This window comes from Oreochromis aureus, linkage group 3 (genome assembly GCF_013358895.1).
Source record: "Oreochromis aureus strain Israel breed Guangdong linkage group 3, ZZ_aureus, whole genome shotgun sequence".
NCBI lineage: Eukaryota > Metazoa > Chordata > Actinopteri > Cichliformes > Cichlidae > Oreochromis > Oreochromis aureus.
This window is the reverse complement of record NC_052944.1, coordinates 111,277,880-111,295,312: the sequence shown is the minus strand read 5'-3', so window position 1 is coordinate 111,295,312 and position 17,433 is coordinate 111,277,880. Positions and strand designations below refer to the sequence as shown.

General features: G+C 42.6%; 1 protein-coding gene across 1 annotated transcript in view; it reads right to left on the bottom strand.

The window, feature by feature from the left end:
- Positions 1 to 2,655: 2,655 nt before the first annotated feature.
- Positions 2,656 to 17,433, bottom strand: part of LOC116319984 (alpha-2-macroglobulin-like) — a 33,558-nt gene continuing 18,780 nt past the window's right edge. The window contains exons 21-36 of the mRNA XM_039608430.1: positions 15,341 to 15,462; positions 15,218 to 15,269; positions 14,924 to 15,007; positions 13,280 to 13,456; positions 12,954 to 13,029; positions 11,857 to 12,013; positions 11,503 to 11,577; positions 8,079 to 8,241; positions 7,821 to 8,008; positions 4,362 to 4,574; positions 3,591 to 3,715; positions 3,390 to 3,480; positions 3,234 to 3,302; positions 3,049 to 3,153; positions 2,842 to 2,886; positions 2,656 to 2,736 (exon numbers count right to left, since the gene is read on the bottom strand). Coding sequence (XP_039464364.1) covers positions 3,121 to 3,153; positions 3,234 to 3,302; positions 3,390 to 3,480; positions 3,591 to 3,715; positions 4,362 to 4,574; positions 7,821 to 8,008; positions 8,079 to 8,241; positions 11,503 to 11,577; positions 11,857 to 12,013; positions 12,954 to 13,029; positions 13,280 to 13,456; positions 14,924 to 15,007; positions 15,218 to 15,269; positions 15,341 to 15,462 — 1,625 coding nt within the window. The 3' untranslated portion in view covers positions 2,656 to 2,736; positions 2,842 to 2,886; positions 3,049 to 3,120. The remainder of the gene's footprint in view (positions 2,737 to 2,841; positions 2,887 to 3,048; positions 3,154 to 3,233; positions 3,303 to 3,389; positions 3,481 to 3,590; positions 3,716 to 4,361; positions 4,575 to 7,820; positions 8,009 to 8,078; positions 8,242 to 11,502; positions 11,578 to 11,856; positions 12,014 to 12,953; positions 13,030 to 13,279; positions 13,457 to 14,923; positions 15,008 to 15,217; positions 15,270 to 15,340; positions 15,463 to 17,433) is intronic.

Here is a 17,433-nt window from a genome sequence, read left to right as displayed (position 1 = left end):
TCAGTGTGTGTGACATCATGTTAGTGCAGCTGATAACAGCCTGGTTCTGTTAGAAACACATGAACGTGTCCATAGATCAGTGTGTGTTTAACATGAGAGCTTCAGCCCTGCTGATGTGTTCAATAAAGACATGCAGGAAAACTGATGAGACTCTGAAATAACTCTTTATATTTATAATGTAACTCTGCATCAAAAGAACAACAAAGGATCCCAGACAGGTTTATGTCAACAAAGACGATTCTGATGTTTCTGTGTTTCTAACAGTTTGACATTATTAGTAAACAGACTGCAGTGAACAGGATTTATAAAGAGCTTATATATAAAGATATGACAGCTGTTTGTTGATCACTCTGTGTTTGGACCTGATCAGTCCAGCTGTTTACTTGAAATATGTTCATTTACCTGTGACGTTATATTTATGTTCTTGTCTCTGTTGAAAAACACATTTTAATGTCCCTCAGATTTTTCTCCCAGATGAATAAATATAAAAATGACACAAACTGACTGCAGCTGCTTTTTGTCCTTTCTGTCAGAAACCTTCATGTGACTCATGAGAGACACGTTTCAGCTGTTTGTGACAGATCAGAGGCCAACAAGTCATTTATAACACTTTCCATCATTGTTTAGCACAAACACATGTTGACACAGCAGCGGGGCCGCAGTGAAGTTGGAGTCATTTTTGACCAGGACATGTCCTTCAACGCACATATTAAACAAATATGTAAGACTGCTTTCTTCCATTTGCGCAACATCTCTAAAATTAGAAATATCCTGTCTCAGAGTGATGCTGAAAAACTAGTTCATGCATTTATTACTTCCAGGCTGGACTACTGTAATTCGTTATTATCAGGATGTCCTAAAAACTCGCTGAAAAGCCTTCAGCTGATCCAAAATGCTGCAGCAAGAGTCCTGACAGGGACTAGAAAGAGAGAGCATATTTCTCCTGTTTTGGCTTCCCTTCATTGGCTTCCTGTTAAATCCAGAATTGAATTCAAAATCCTGCTCCTCACATACAAGGTCTTAAATAATCAGGCCCCATCTTATCTTAATGACCTTGTAGTACCATATCACCCTATTAGAGCACTTCGCTCTCACACTGCAGGCCTACTTGTTGTTCCTAGAGTATTTAAAAGTAGAATGGGAGGAGAGCCTTCAGTTTTCAGGCCCCTCTTCTGTGGAACCAGCTTCCAGTTTGGATTCGGAGACAGACACTATCTCTACTTTCAAGATTAGGCTTCAAACTTTCCTTTTTGCTAAAGCATATAGTTAGGGCTGGACCAGGTGACCCTGAATCCTCCCTTAGTTATGCTGCAATAGACGTGAGCTGCCGGGGATTCCCATGATGCATTGAGTTTTTCCCTTCCAGTCACCTTTCTCACTCGCTATGTGTTAATAGACCTCTCTGCATCGAATCATATCTATTGTTAATCTCTGTCTCTCTTCCACAGCATGTCTTTATCCTGTTTTCCTTCTCTCACCCCACCCTGAGCCTGGTTCTGCCGGAGGTTTCTTCCTGTTAAAAGGGAGTTTTTCCTTCCCACTGTCGCCAAAGTGCTTGCTCATAGGGGGTCATATTATTGTTGGGTGTTTCTCTGTATCTATTATTATAGGATATACTGTACAATATAAAGCACCTTGAGGCGACTTTTGTTTTGATTTGGCGCTATATAAATAAAATTGAATTGAATTAAAAACTGAACTCAGCTTTCCAAAAAATGTGGTTAATCACAGTTAATTCATGATTTAACAAGAGAGGCAATTATTTTTTCCACACAGATCAGGTAGGTTAGGATAACCTTTCTGTCTTTAATCAATGAAATCACTTTAAAACTGTTTTGTTTTTTCTTGTGTTTTCTAAAACATAGATGTGATAAATATGCAAAACACTAAGAAATAAGAAAAAAACATTTTTTCACACCGGTGTGTGATAGTTGTCACTGGGAGAGTTCATTTATCTGGAATGAGAGGTGGAGATGTGATAAAACTGAGTGCACAAGTGTCACAGCTTCATGACTCAAAGCTGTGCATGCAGTGCCAAAAGGCTGGCTCTGTCCCATCAGTCTATACTCAGTCCTCAATCTGAGCATTCAGAGCTGAGCCTCACATCTTCCTTGTCCTGGTACTTTATGAGATTGGAGCAGAACTGAGCTGAACTTCATGGCGTGTTGGAGAGAGGAGGAGAATCCTGATCCAACATGCATAAATGGATGCAGTTTGTTTCCTTTTACACTCGACAAAGCAGGTTCCAGTGTTTTACCCTTTAAGTCATATTTTTACACAAAGATTAGTACAAACCAAAAACACCTCTGCATGTCTCATATCAGCAGCGCGCACACACACACACATACACATACACACAGTAGCATTCATGTTTCTTTCTCTTATTTCCGTGGATGTCACTAGGCAACCTTTACTGAAGGACTTCCAAGAGCATGTTTTGTTTTTTTAATGCCCAGTCTAAGTTGACTTGCAGCATTTTGTTTTTGTCTAAAACACACAACAGCTGAGCTGAGATAGAAATACGGCATAACAGAGGCCAGTCTGAGGGCTGCATTCACAGCACTGTATTTTCCATTCCAATTATCATTAAAAATGAAGCATTTTGTTAATGAAGCATTAAATAATACTGGAGCTGTTAACACAAAAATACAAACATTTGAGCAGAGAAAGTCTCTTTATTAAAATGCAGGTTTTAACTTGAGCGATGACCTCAGGACCAACCACACTTTCTTCAGACTGTGAGACGAGGAATAAAAGTTAGTCCTTTAATTTTCATTGAAATTTTGAAAATTAAATAAATGTGTGTGAAAGGTGTACTTGTGTGTTATTACAGCTTCTTACCTGCAGCTCACGGGACAAACATGTATTGGGTCTCAGCCTGGTCACCTGAGAGAAACATATGGTAGAAAAACACTGAAGTGTAATTTCTCTGTGTGTCCAACACATTTAAACATCAGATTTTCTGAACTGTTCAGTATGATGTACGAATCCTCTGAAGACCAAAGTGTGTCAGTGTGCTGCTCGAGTAAAGCTTAGCTAGACTTGGACCTGGTTGGTAGTAGTCATAGATCTTGACCACGGCTGGCTTCAGGTTGTCCACTGGGAGCTCCTGGATGATGTCTAAGCTGTGGTTGATGGTGTGTCCTTTGATAACTGGACGAGACAGAAACAATCGCAGACACAGTTTGTACCAAAGATCATCATCTGGTGTCCCCACAGTGACTTTCACTTACCTCCTCTAAGTACACCAGAACATGATCCTCCTTTTGTTCAACACGACTCACCAGGAGGCCATGTTTGAGCTGTGAGGAGATGACATCATTTTTATTATTATCATCACAATTATCACATGAGATACACTCGTTGGTAGAATCTGTCTAATTACTCACACTCTTCAAAGACTCGGGGTCTGGGGAAAATCCAGAGAGCATTTTGATGTCCAGGATCACCATGTTTGTAGTTTTCTCCTTTCCACTGTACCTGTGTTTGAACAGTGTGATTATACTGACCTGTGTGCACACTTGCTTTTCATCTACCAGCAGTTCCTCCACACGGGTAAAGAGCACTCCTCTAACCTGTCACATACTTACAGCGATTGTATTTTCAGACTGAATTTGGGTCTAGCAGATTCACTTGTGGTGTCAACCTCTAGTTGTACTTTCACACTGAGAGTGGTGACATCAGTAGGTGTCGGGATGTTGTAGTGGACAGAAATCTGAGAAACAAACTTGGGTCAGGTCCACAGAATTAATCATACCTCACTCCACCCTGCTGTCACTTTTCTACACCACGACATATATTTGCACACATACTTGTCCTTTTATAGTCATGCCTATATCGCTATATGTATCTATTTATCTTATTATTTATCTGTCATATCTCTGTTTCTACACTCATTTTATATGAGTGATTGATGTTTGTTGTGCATTTGCTGCTATCACATCTCAGTTTCCCTCTGAGATGAATAAAGTTTCTCTGATTCTGATACAGACAGAAAGTGAGTTTATTAATTTTTGCTCAATTCTCTAATTTAGTGTAAAATAGAATTGTACTAGGTTTCTTCCTGTTAAAAGGGAGTTTTTCCTTCCCACTGTCGCCAAAGTGCTTGCTCATAGGGGGTCATATGATTGTTGGGTTTTTCTCTGTATCTATTATTGTACAATCTACTGTACAATATAAAGCGCCTTGAGGCGACTGTTTTTGTGATTTGGCACTATATAAATAAAATTGAATTGAATTGAATTGAATGAAAACACATTTATGACATCTGAAAATGCTAATCTTCTTTACCATTTTATAAGGACAAAGAAAGCGTTTGTTTGACACCAACCAGGAGCTTGTCACATGATGCTGTCACTGACCTGCACTGAAGCACATGCAGTGCCCTTCACCTCCAGCCTGTATTTTCCTGACACGTCCTGCAGCGCCTCCTCCTGGTAGAGCAGTTTGTTGCCCTGATTGACATCAAATGTCAGCTGACTGCTGGGAGCCTGAACTGTCACTGTGCTCCAACCTTCAGGACTGAACACCAGAGTGGAGTAGAGAGCCAGAGCCTGAAGAGCCACCACTGTGTCCTACAAGATGGATTCACTTTGGTTAACACACACAGCAGCTGTCATTTGTAAGATAAGATAAGATAAGATGACCTTTATTAGTCCCACAGGTGGGAAATTTGTTTTGTTACAGCAAAAGTGCAAAGTTATGTAGCAGAAATTAGAAAACACTGGAATGCAATAAAATAAAATAAAATAAAATAATATATACAATAGAATAAAATAGAAATACAAATGCTATATACAACTGAGTAAGAAAATACAAAAGTACAACTTTGTCAGAAAAAGAATTGCACATATAGCAGTCTTATTGCACATGTGTGGGGTTGATCAGCTGCAAAAGTCTTTATTGTAGAGTCTGACAGCAGTGGGGAGGAAAGACCTGCGAAGTCTCTCCGTCCCACACCGTGGGTGCCGCAGTCTCCCACTGAAGGAGCTGCTCAGTGCTGTCACAGTCTCATGCATGGGGTGGGAGATGTTGTCCAACAGGGATGACAGCTTAGCCACCATTCTCCTGTCACTCACCACCTCCACTGGGTCCAGAGGGCATCCTAGAACAGAGCTGGCCCTTCGGATCAGCCTGTTCAGTCTCTTCCTGTCCCCAGCAGAGATGCTGCCGCCCCAGCAGACCACACCATAGAAGATGGCTGAGGCCACCACAGAGTCATAGAAGGTCTTCAGGAGTGGGCCCTCCACTCCAAACGACCTGAGTCTCCGCAGCAGGTACAGCCTGCTCTGCCCTTTCCTGTAGAGGGCGTCTGAGTTATGAGTCCAGTCCAGTTTCTTGTTCAGATGAACACCAAGGTACCTGTAGCTGTCCACAGCCTCAATGTCCATACCTTGGATGTTCAGTGGTTGCAGTGGAGGATGTTTGTGCCTGCGGAAGTCTACCACCAGCTCCTTGGTTTTACTGGCGTTGATCTGGAGGTAGTTCAGCTGGCACCAGTCCACAAAGTCCTGAGTCAGTCCTCTGTACTCCTTGTCGTCCCCATCAGTGATGAGGCCGACTATTGCAGAGTCATCAGAGAACTTCTGCAGGAAGCACTGGGTGGAGTTGTGGGAGAAGTCTGCAGTGTAGATGGTGAAGAGGAACGGAGCCAGAACCGTTCCCTGTGGGGCCCCCGTACTGCAGACGACCCTGTCCGACACACAGCCCTGAGTCCTCACATACTGTGGTCGGTCGGTGAGGTAGTCCAAAATCCAGGTAGTGAGGTGATGGTCCACTCCAGAGTTCTCCAGCTTGTCCTTCAGAACCGAGGGAAGAATGGTGTTGAAGGCACTGGAGAAATCAAAGAACGTGATTCTCACAGTGCTCCCAGCGGTCTCCAGGTGAGCGAGGGAACGATGTAGGAGGTGAATGACGGCATCATCTGCTCCAATGCCTGGCTGGTAGGCAAACTGAAGTGGGTCCAGTGATGAGCTCACAAGGCGCCGAAGCTGAGCCAGGACCAGCCGCTCCAGGGTCTTCGTCAGGTGGGATGACAGAGTCACCGGCCTGTAGCTGTTGAGGTCCTTGGGGCGTGAAGTCTTTGGCACTGGTACAACACAGGAGGTTTTCCAGAGCTGTGGGACTCTCCCCAGCCTCAGGCTCAGGTTGAAGAGGTGCTCCATCACCCCACACAGTTGGTCCGCGCAGGACCTGACGACCCTCGAGCTGATGCCATCTGGACCCGCTGCCTTCTTGCCATTAATCCTCCTCAGTTCCCTCCTAACCTGGGTGGTTGAGAGAGACAGGCTGGAGCCTTGTGTTGATTGTGTATTGGATGCTGTTGTTGGGGGTGGGGAGGAGTGAGCAGGGTGAATAGAGGAGATGTGAAGTGTCAGAGGTGGAACAGCAGCAGTGGGGGTGGGTGAGTCTGCAGCCGATGTTGGAGACTGCCTCATGGCTGAATCAAATCTGTTGAAGAAATGATTCAGTTCATTTGCCCACCTCACATCCCTCCCAGGCAGAGAGTTCTGATGTTTGTGGCCTGAGATGGTTCTGAGGCCTCTCCAGACTTCACCAACGTTATTTTGCTGAAGCTGGTTCTCCATCTTCTGCCTGTACCTGTTAGGATGCCTGGGTCGTTGACCCAGGGTTTTTGGGTTTATTATATTATTTATAATTTCTAGTCTTTGGTTTCTTTGAGTTCTGTCTTATGGTTTATGTCTCTGTCTTCTCTAGTTGCTCTGTCTCCCCTGTCAGCTGTATCCCCTTGTCTAGTTCGCGTTTCTGTGTATCCTTAGTTGCTATATCCCCGTGTCCAGTCAGTGTCTGTGTCTGCCCTGGTCCCACGTCTCTGTTCCCTCTGTTGTAGTGCCTGCCTGTGAGTCTGTGTCTGTAAGTTCAGTCTGTGTTATGTTTCCTGTTTTATTTTGAAGGTCCATGTCTTATGTTAATATATCTGGTTTTGCTTCCTTGTCTCGTTAGGCCTGATTTGCCCCAGCTGTGTTTCCCTCCTGTTGCCCATTCCCTGATTGCTCCCTCTGTGTATTTAAGCCCTGTGTTTCTCTGTGTCCGTGTCGCGATCTACCGTTTATTTTGCTGTGTGTTTTGTCTGCTTGCCTGAGTTTATTTTTTGCACTTTGGAAGTTTGCTATTTTGAGTTCAGCATTAAAGCTGTTCTGAGTTAACCTTTGACTTCAAGCGTCTGCACTTTGGGTCCTCCTTACCACCACTCCTGCCTGCACACAGCCTTAACCTAACAGTAGCTGTCCTTCCCATTCCTTATCAGTCCCCTCAACTCTCTCTGCACCCTTTTCAACTCCTCTTTGTCTCTGGATTTGAAGGCCCTCCTCTTCTGCTTGAGGACAGTTTTAATGGGACTCCAGGACTCCATATTACATAGTGTTAAGTGTAATAGACATTAAGGTAAAACTGCCTGTGTTACTTCAACAGACTCTCACAAAAGAGTTTCTAACCTTCACTTCCTGGTTAAAAAAAACGTTAAAACAGGTTAAATGTGTTTAACAGAGATGATCTCAGAGAAACAAAGTAGAGAAATCACAGGTATAAACTTACAGACTGCAGCTGAACTGTTATTTACAGGCTGTTACGTGTAGTTGGTGCACAGAAGGCTGTTCTGTTAAAACAACACATTTTTAGACCAAAGTAAATTTCATATTGTAAAAAAAAAAAGAATAAAAACATCCCTGCCTGCTAAAACAAGTCTGCATATCTGAGAGAAAAGCAACAACATGAAAGCTTCAGAATCATTTCTTCTGATTTGGTCCAAGACTGTAGATGAACTCAAAGATTAGCTTCATGCTGTTCAGGTGGTGTCGTACCTGAGTGGAGGAGAAGCCTCCGTAATAGTTCTGCTGCCCAGTCAGCCACCTGATAATACCAGAGGCATATCCCAGATCCTCAGCAGTTGGGGAGACGCTAAGTTTGGCCAACAGCACATAAGAACTGATCTCCACTGACAGGGAGGCTGATGTTTCTGCTGCTGTCTGAGACCAGTAGAGGAAACCTCCTACAAACACAATAACAGTCACAGTTATGCTAATAAAGTCTGAATGATGTCCTGCTAAAGGATGACTCACCTTCCCTCACTGCAACTGTGTCTAAGTGCTGCAGAAGGTGAGCGCGGGTCTCCACGTCTCCTGCCAGGGTGAACACATAGGCCAGCAGAGCTGTAGTGTAGGTGTTGCTCAGGTCACTGATAGACTCCTTGAGACAAGCCAGGCTCTTTTTCATCACAGGATCCTTTAAAAGATCCAAAGAAAACACTTCAGGTAAAGAACCTAATGGACGTGCACAAACAGAAATCTTCTTCCATTAAACCCAGTATGAGAACAAAAGGAGATAGTATTACTGATTTAGTGACTCAAAACATCAGCGTGATAATAAAGAGTGTGAGCTGTCGTAAAACAAAGCAATTACAGGAAAGTAGAGATCAAGCAAAGAGATATAAAAAAACACCACTGTACAGGTTGGGTGGTGATAAAAGTTCTTGCTGGTGAGAGTTCAGGTATGTGGATGACACCTGGGTGAAAATCAAATCTCAGGATGTACCACATTTCACGGATCACATTAACTCGGTGGACCGACACATCAAATTCACCAGGGAGGATATGAAAAGTTGTAGGTTAGCCTTCTTAGACTGAGAGATTTCCATCAGTAATGGGGGACATCTAAAAGCTGATGAATACCATAAACCTACGCATACGGATCAGTATTTAAGGTTTGACTCTCATCATCCACAGGAGCACAAACTGGGTGTCATCAGGACTCTACAACACAGCGCGAACACCATCCCCACTGACACAGCGGCCAGGGAGGCAGAAGAACATCAAGAAGGCCCTGAGTAAATGTGGTTATCGCAGCTGAGGGAAGTTACACCAACTGCAATGGTCTAAAGGGAAGTTATACTAAGTGCAGTGGAATAGGGGGACGTTATACCAAGTGCAGTGGTCTAGGGGGAAGTTATACCAAGTGCAGGGGTCTAGAGGGAAGTTATACTAAGTGCAGTGGTCTAGGGGGAAGTTATACCAAGTGCAGTGGTCTAGGGGGAAGTTATACCAAGTGCAGGGGTCTAGATGGAAGTTATACTAAGTGCACTGGTCTAGAGGGAAGTTATACCAAGTGCACTGGTCTAGGGGGAAGTTATACCAAGTGCACTGGTCTAGGGGGAAGTTATACCAAGTGCAGTGGTCTAGGGGGAAGTTATACCAAGTGCACTGGTCTAGAGGGAAGTTATACCATGTGCACTGGTCTAGGGGGAAGTTGTACCAAGTGCACTGGTCTCACGGGAAGTTATACCTAGTGCACTGGTCTAGAGGAAGTTATACCTAGTGCAGTCGTCTAGAGGGAAGTTATACCAAGTGCAGTGGTCTAGGGGGAAGTTATACCAAGTGCACTGGTCTAGGGGGAAGTTATACCAAGTGCAGGGGTCTAGAGGGAAGTTATACCAAGTGCACTGGTCTAGGGGGAAGTTATACCAAGTGCACTGGTCTAGGGGGAAGTTATACCAAGTGCAGTGGTCTAGGGGGAAGTTATACCAATTGCAGGGGTCTAGGGGGAAGTTATACCAATTGTAGGGGTCTAGGGGGAAGTTATACCAAGTGCACTGGTCTAGGGGGAAGTTATACCAAGTGCACTGGTCTAGAGGGAAGTTATACCAAGTGCAGTGGTCTAGGGGGAGGTTATACTACATCCAGTGGTCTAGGGGGAAGTTAGACCAAGTGCACTGGTCTAGGGGAAGTTATACCAAGTGCAGGGGTGTAGAGGGAAGTTATACCAAGTGCACTGGTCTAGGGGGAAGTTATACCAAGTGCAGTGGTCTACGGGGAAGTTATACCAAGTGCAGTGGTCTAGGGGGAAGTTATACCAAGTGCACTGGTCTAGGGGAAGTTATACCAAGTGCAGTGGTCTAGAGGGAAGTTATACCATGTGCACTGGTCTAGGGGGAAGTTGTACCAAGTGCACTGGTCTACGGGGAAGTTATACCTAGTGCACTGGTCTAGAGGGAAGTTATACCTAGTGCAGTCGTCTAGAGGGAAGTTATACCAAGTGCAGTGGTCTAGGGGGAAGTTATACCAAGTGCACTGGTCTAGGGGGAAGTTATACCAAGTGCAGGGGTCTAGAGGGAAGTTATACCAAGTGCAGTGGTCTAGGGGGAAGTTATACCATGTGCAGTGGTCTAGAGGGAAGTTATACCAAGTGCAGGGGTCTAGGGGGAAGTTATACCAAGTGCACTGGTCTAGAGGGAAATTATACCAAGTACACTGGTCTAGAGGGAAGTTATACCAAGTGCAGGGGTCTAGAGGGAAGTTAAACCAAGTGCACTGGTCTACGGGGAAGTTATACCTAGTGCACTGGTCTAGGGGGAAGTTATACCAAGTGCACTGGTCTAGAGGGAAGTTATACCAAGTGCAGGGGTCTAGAGGGAAGTTAAACCAAGTGCAGTGGTCTAGGGGGAAGTTGTACCAAGTGCACTGGTCTAGAGGGAAGTCGTACCAAGTGCACTGGTCAAGAAGTGGCCAATGAACACCAGGCCTGCAAGGCTGCTCAGGTCGCCTGTTTTTATTAGAGACACGCAGGGTAGACATTTGGATGGAGGCAGTTAGAACTGAGAGAGTGTCCTCACCCATTACATTCCACCCAAGTTCTTTACTGCTTCCTGAGTAAAACCCATAAGATCAGAGATTAGGACTTTTGAGACAGAGAGCTGATCCAGACTGCATTAGGGTGCTGGTTCCATAGGTCGACACATCATGGCACACTCAGACCCCGAATTGTTTGACAAGTGCTTGTTTTTGATATGAATCCAATGGAAATATTGTGACTAAAATTTATGGAAGTTTTAAAAAACGTGTCATCAATGGCATTTCAGCCTTTATTTTGACAGGACAGTTTAGAGAGTACATGGGAAAAATGGGAATGGGTGGAATGACATACAGAAAATTGTTTTCGATGGAGCCAACCGAGGCACCTGCAATAAGTCAGCAGCCGTGCACCAAATGACTTGCAGAGGAACTGTGAAACTTAAATAGCTTGATGCATGCTCCATATAAAAATGCCAAAAGAAATAGCAAAGGTGAGCTGTGTCATCTGGTGATCCTGGCTGTTAGTGAGACCAGCTTATCTGCAGGGACTGCTGCTTTTTTGTTTTTGCCTGCCCCGTTTGGTATTTTAGCACTCAGAATTGTTGTCCAAAGCCCAGGAAAGATGCCCAATGGATTTTTTTCAAGTGGAGAAAATATGCCAATGCCATATTGTTCCACTTGATTAATTTATATGATCATTGTTTGTTTATTTTATTTTATTTTAAGTTGTTACAAATTGGACAGACAATTATACTGAAAGGTAGAAAGAAAAAGAAAGAAAGAGAGAATACAGAGGGGAAGGGGGGACAGTAAAATAAGACACTGAGACTGCTGGCTAAGCTTAACTCCATGGCTCAGTAGGGCTAACTCTATGTTCAATTTTTGTTTAAATAGCTCGATATTCTTTGAGTCTACTCACATGTTGAGATATATTCATTTCCAAGAAGGCAGCAGTAACGTACGCACTGAGAGTCACTTCATCAGATACACCACCCTGTCAACAGAAGGCATCATAGACATCATCAAAGCACCAACAACATTCAGGGATATGACATCATGAAAATGATTTTCAGTTGCATATGGTTTTAGTATCATCTTTGATTAAGGATTGTGACTCGCAGTTCTATGGAGCAAGTGTCAAAATGAATGTCTTGGTCCATGTTCAATGCTTTTACAGTGTTTAATACACTGTTTTCCATGTATGAATGAAATTATTAATAAAATTGTTAAAGTGCTTCCACGCGGGAGGCTATTTCCACAGTCTACACGTTACCTTCATTCTGTTGTTGAAGAGTTTCCCAGACTTTTCAAAACAGCCAGTTTCTTGTTGTTTATGTTCCAGCCAGGTCTTAGACTCTTCGATCGTTCTGGAATCAATATAGATGAAAGACTGAGCTTTGGCAAAACTTCTTACCACAAACGCAGTCAGCCTGGCAAAAAGAAAAAAAAAACCACTTACACATCTTACAACGATGGAAATGTTTGGCTTGGTGTTTGGATGTAAGGTCACATTAAGAGAAAAATACTGATCATTTTGAAAATAAAGTTGAAATTTCAAGATTACATTTGAAAATGTATTTTGAGAAAAAGCGTGAAGATTACAGTTGTTCCAGGGCAAACTGCCACGGTTGCTGTACCCTCTGAATTAGGGAAATCGTACTTCATAATCAGTTTTAGTAACAAGGAAGGAACTGATGTCCCTTTTAGCAAATAAAAACAGTGTGGCAGTAAGTATAAGTGCATTAAAAAGCAGAAAGTGGTACAGAAATCTGTGCGTGGTCAGATGGAGATTAGTATAAAATGAAATGGCTGGTAATGGACACATGCGAGGATACCGATGATTACACGCTCGTGGAATAAAAAGCATCTATACTGTATCACAAGACGACTGGTTTATTTCACTGAGTCATCTACACAATCTACAGGGTATAGCAGCTGTGGTAGTTTGGAACAACAACCGTAATCATTTCAACTGTTTTCTTAGAATTGAATTTGACTTTTTACAAAAAACAGTATTACGACTTTATTATCGAAATAGCATTTTGGCTTTATTTGAAAAAAATAAAAATAAATAAATAATAGAATTACAACTTTAATCTCTAAATTTTGACTTTTTTACTGTGGCCCTAATACTCCTCCCTACTAAATTACACAGTATTAACCAAAAGTTATTTTTAATGTTAGGGGAGTCAAAGGACTAAAGGTAATTATGCTAAATTGTGAATTATTTTAAGTATTAGAGGTTGACTATTATATTAATAGCATAAACATGTCTAACTTTGAGAAACGTCTTCTGTTTGGTGGGATATTTAAAAACCAGTGTAACCGCTCTGATTTATGTAGGACATAATTGATCAGTGATGTTCTCACCAAGTGTTTCCTGGTCCTGTTCCAAATGTGGTGTAAGCACCGTCGTCACTTTTGTAGTTGAGCTGTCTTTGGTATCCTGTAACAACAGAGACACAATGATCGAGACATTGTTGCTATGGTGATGATTGGACTCCATTTGTTTATGGATCTGCATGTGTACATCAAGATTTGGGAAATTCTACGACTCTTGCTGACAGATGAGGAAAATGACACATTTGACCCAAAACTGTGGCTAATGTTCTGCCTCATGTCGGCTTGTTTCTTGAACCGTGTGTGTTGAAGTGATTCAAATGATTTCCTTCTTAGAGGAAACAATAAAAACTTGCCACTGGTGAGGAAGTTAGTAGCTTTTTCCATGATGGCTGTGGTGAGCTGCTGTGTGCCTTTCAGGTAGTGGAGGATGTAGATGTTGGGGGCCAGGAGAGCCATGTTCTGCTCCCCACATCCATACGGCATCTGCAGCAATCCATCCAGGTTCTTCAGAGCCCGGCCCAGGATGTCACCTGATCAAAAACACTGATTCACTAAAACTAACAAAACTAGCGTAAAACAACTTTGTATTATTGGGCAAAGATAACCTGAATAATTTCAATATGTAATTTTAAATGATGATTTCATTTCCTGAGCGAAAAAACATCCAAACTGAAAATCGTAGATTGACTGTGATTAACCAAATATTTCTAAGAAGACTGAGTTTCATTTCACCAACCAGACCCAGACCTGATTAAGGCCAAACCTGCTGGATCAAGAAATCACTCAAGTACAATCTGTTTGACAAAGGGAAGCAGGCTAAAAGAAACACGTCGTTGCCATGATTGAAAGAAATTCAAAAATAGGCGAGAAGTCTTGAGATCTATCAGTTTGGACAGGGTTAAAAAACAATTTCTACAGCTTTGGAGCGCCAGTGCACCATGTTGGAACCCATTATCCACAAACTGAGAAAACTAGAAAAGATGTGGCCGAAATTAATCCATTAGCACATCGACGACTCACCGAAAAAGTCAAATGAATCCCAACAACACCCAGAACTGAAGGCCTTGCCTTCCTCTGTAAAGGTCAGAGTTTACGATTCAACAATACAAAGGAGACGGGGCAAAAACAGCATTCATGGACAAAACCACTGCTGACCAAAAAGAACACAAAAGCTTATCTCACATTTGCCAAAAAAACATCTCCATGCTCCACAAGATATTTGGGAGAATATTATATGGACTGAAGAGAAAAAGTTTTGAGTTTTGTTGCATCATTTCATAGAAAGAACATCATACCAACAGTGGTGGTAGCAGTGTGATGCCCTGGGGCTATGTGGCGTAGGGGGGTCTGTGGCTCAGCTGCAGGGAGGGGTGGGGCATTGGGTTCAGGTGGTTAGCGACGGAGGAGTCTGGTTAAGGCAGCTGGTGCCCAGTGTTAAATCATGCCTCTGGTGTTTCAGTAGCATGCCACGACCTGGAGGAAGAACTCTCTACCAGGAGAATGTCCAGCTATCAGTTTGTGCCTTGAATCTCAAACTTATGCTATTAAGATGGAAAATGATCCAGAACGCCAGAAAGTGGCCGAGTCAAAATATGGACTTAAATCCTACTGACGTGATTCTGCATGACCAGACCGATTACGCTGGAAAACCCTCTGGTGTGACTGGGCCAAAACTCCTCCACAGCGTTTCAAAAAACACTTATGACAAAAGCTAGACTGCAGTTCTTCCTGCAAAGAATGGCACAACCAGCCTTTTGATTTTTGGGGTCCATTTATTTTTCACATAAGGCCGGGAAGATGTGGGTCGCTTTTTTCTATTTATAAATGAAATCATCTTTTAAAAGCTGAATACGGTTTTTACTTTTACTTGAACATGATGTCTCTTTTATTTTCTGTTGTTTTAGTAATTTACTATTTGTCTTTTTATCAAAGCTTTAACTTGCCATATTTTTATTTGGCTGAATCAAAATTCATTGAGATGAAATCATGAGGTTTACCCAGGACTGATACAGAAGTGCGGGCAGATCCTTCAATCACGTTCTCAGGCAGATGTATCTCTGCTTCCTCTATCAGTGTGTTTCCTGTGTACAGAATCAGGAAGTCATGTTTACAACAGAGTTACTGTTCAAAGTCACCAGGTGGCCTGATCTTCAGCACATATCATTACATTTTGTGAAAGTGCTGGATGAAAATTTGGCACATTTTATGTGCACAGTGCACTCCACTGCTAACTTTCAGCATTTAGGTCATTTCTTTATTTAAACTTTGTAACTGATGGAAATCATACTGACCTTTTGGACAAAGAAGCCAGTTGTACGTCTTTGTCATCTCAGTTCCCTCAGCCTGAAGAAAATTATCTTTAAAATGAGTGAAAATTAAAAATGTTTTTCTGGTCTTGTATTTATGGTACTGACCTTCACTATGAGAGATTTGGTGACAACGTCAATGCGACCTCTGTCCGGTACGCTCACAACCTCATTATCACATGACACATGGGACGCTACCGCCTCAGCAGACACAGTCACATTCACAGCCCCTAAAAGCATCAGCACATGTCACCTTCTTTATCTCATTAAAATAAAGGTTACTGAGGTTATTTTACAGATTTTCTAGAAACTAGAAGGAAATGTGTTGGGACAAAAGAAAACAGTTAGCTGTGATTACACTAGAACTAAAACTAGATCTGTAGATTTAATGTTGGTTCTAAATCAAAGATAACGTCTAACTGAAAATTTTACAGCATCAGGTGTGAAAAACATGAGCTAGAAAATAAATAGTCCAAAATAATTTCAGGGTCCTGCTGGAGGCTGAGGTAATGTAAGTCATAAAAAGTATCTCGTCAGAGACGACACTTTTAGGGCCACATACAATAATGTCAATTTGGCTCAATTTAGAAAACTGCAGGTCATCCTTAACACATGCCTGTAGCTAAGTAACTGATTCAATTCAGTTTTATTCATACTGCGCTAAATCACAACAACAGTCGCCTCAAGGTGCTTTATATTGTAAGGTAGACCCTACAATAATACATCATCTGTTGCTTCTGACTTCACTAACCGATTAAGATATAAATCATTGGGATGGCAATGAAACTGCAAAGAGTCTTTTGTAAAGTCAAAGTCAAAGTCAGTTTTATTTGTCAATTTCTTCAGATGTACTTGCCATACAAAGGAATTGAAATTACGTTTCACACTGTCCCATGCGTAGACAGAGACAACAATAAAGTGCAGATGCACAACATTTAGGTACATACAGGATGTAACAAGACAGGACCTACACATAACATATAATAAAGTGTTGTATTATATATCATTATATATACTGTCCAAGGGAAGCATACATAATGGAAATAATTGATGAGAATTGAAAGGCAGGTTACAAAATGATTTATAATTAGTTAAAACAGCTGCATTAAGTAAACCATTAAGTAAACCATGAGGATGGAGGCAGCTTCTACCCTCAGACTGGAAGGATAGAAGTGGGAAATCTAGACCTTGTAGACCCAACAGCTGTGTCCCAATTCAGGGGCCACATCCTCCTGAGGCCACATGTGAAGGCCGATTACGTCACAGCTACACGCTGAAGGCTGTCCAAATTCAAAGGCTGCTCCAAATGCGGCGACAAATGCATCCTTCATTTCCCCAGATTTGAAGGATGGGTCGGGTGTGTCCTTCGTGGCCCACCGTATCCCAGAATTCATAGCGCGACCAAGCTTTGGCTACTCAGGTTAGACATGATCAGAGACCATGGCTCAGGGGATTGGGAAGCTCATCTGTAACCGTAAGGCTGCCGGTTCGATCCCCCTGCTCTCTCTGTCCTGGTCGTTGTGCCCTTGGGCAAGACACTTTACCCTACTGCCTACTGGTGTTGGCCAGAGGGGCCGATGGTGCTTCTGTCAGTCTGCCCCAGGGCAGCTGTGGCTACAACTGTAGCTGCCTCCACCAGTGTGTGAATGTGAGCGTGAATGAATAGTGGAATTGTAAAGCGCTTTGGGTGCCTAGAAAAGCGCTATATAAATACAATCCAATCCATTATTATGATATATAAGTCACTTAGATAAATCAAAAATGTTACTGTTTGGCTTTTTTCAGTGTTTTATTTGTTCCCGAGTAAATCGGTTTGGCTGAGATTAAAGTTATAGTTTTCACACAGCTGAATAAACGTCAAACAGAAAACTGATTGAACAGAAATGTGAGATAGTCGAGAATTTACGCCAGTGTCCTGTTATATTTTAGATAGCAAGGAGCAGACGGCTGAGTTTATTAAACCCCACCGAGACAGCAGTGATGCAAATCTGAAGGCTAGACTGTCCAATTTCACAGCCTCGCACTTCTGGTCTACCCGACCTTTTAAAGACCCGGCCCACGTAGACCGCGAAGGCCGGGTCCTCTAAAGGATGTGGCCTAGGAATTGAGACACAGCTAATAATTCTTTCTGCCCCACTCCCAACACAGGGGTTTATAGTCTTGCTTTACCTCAATTTGCAACTGTGCTCGTTGGCACATAA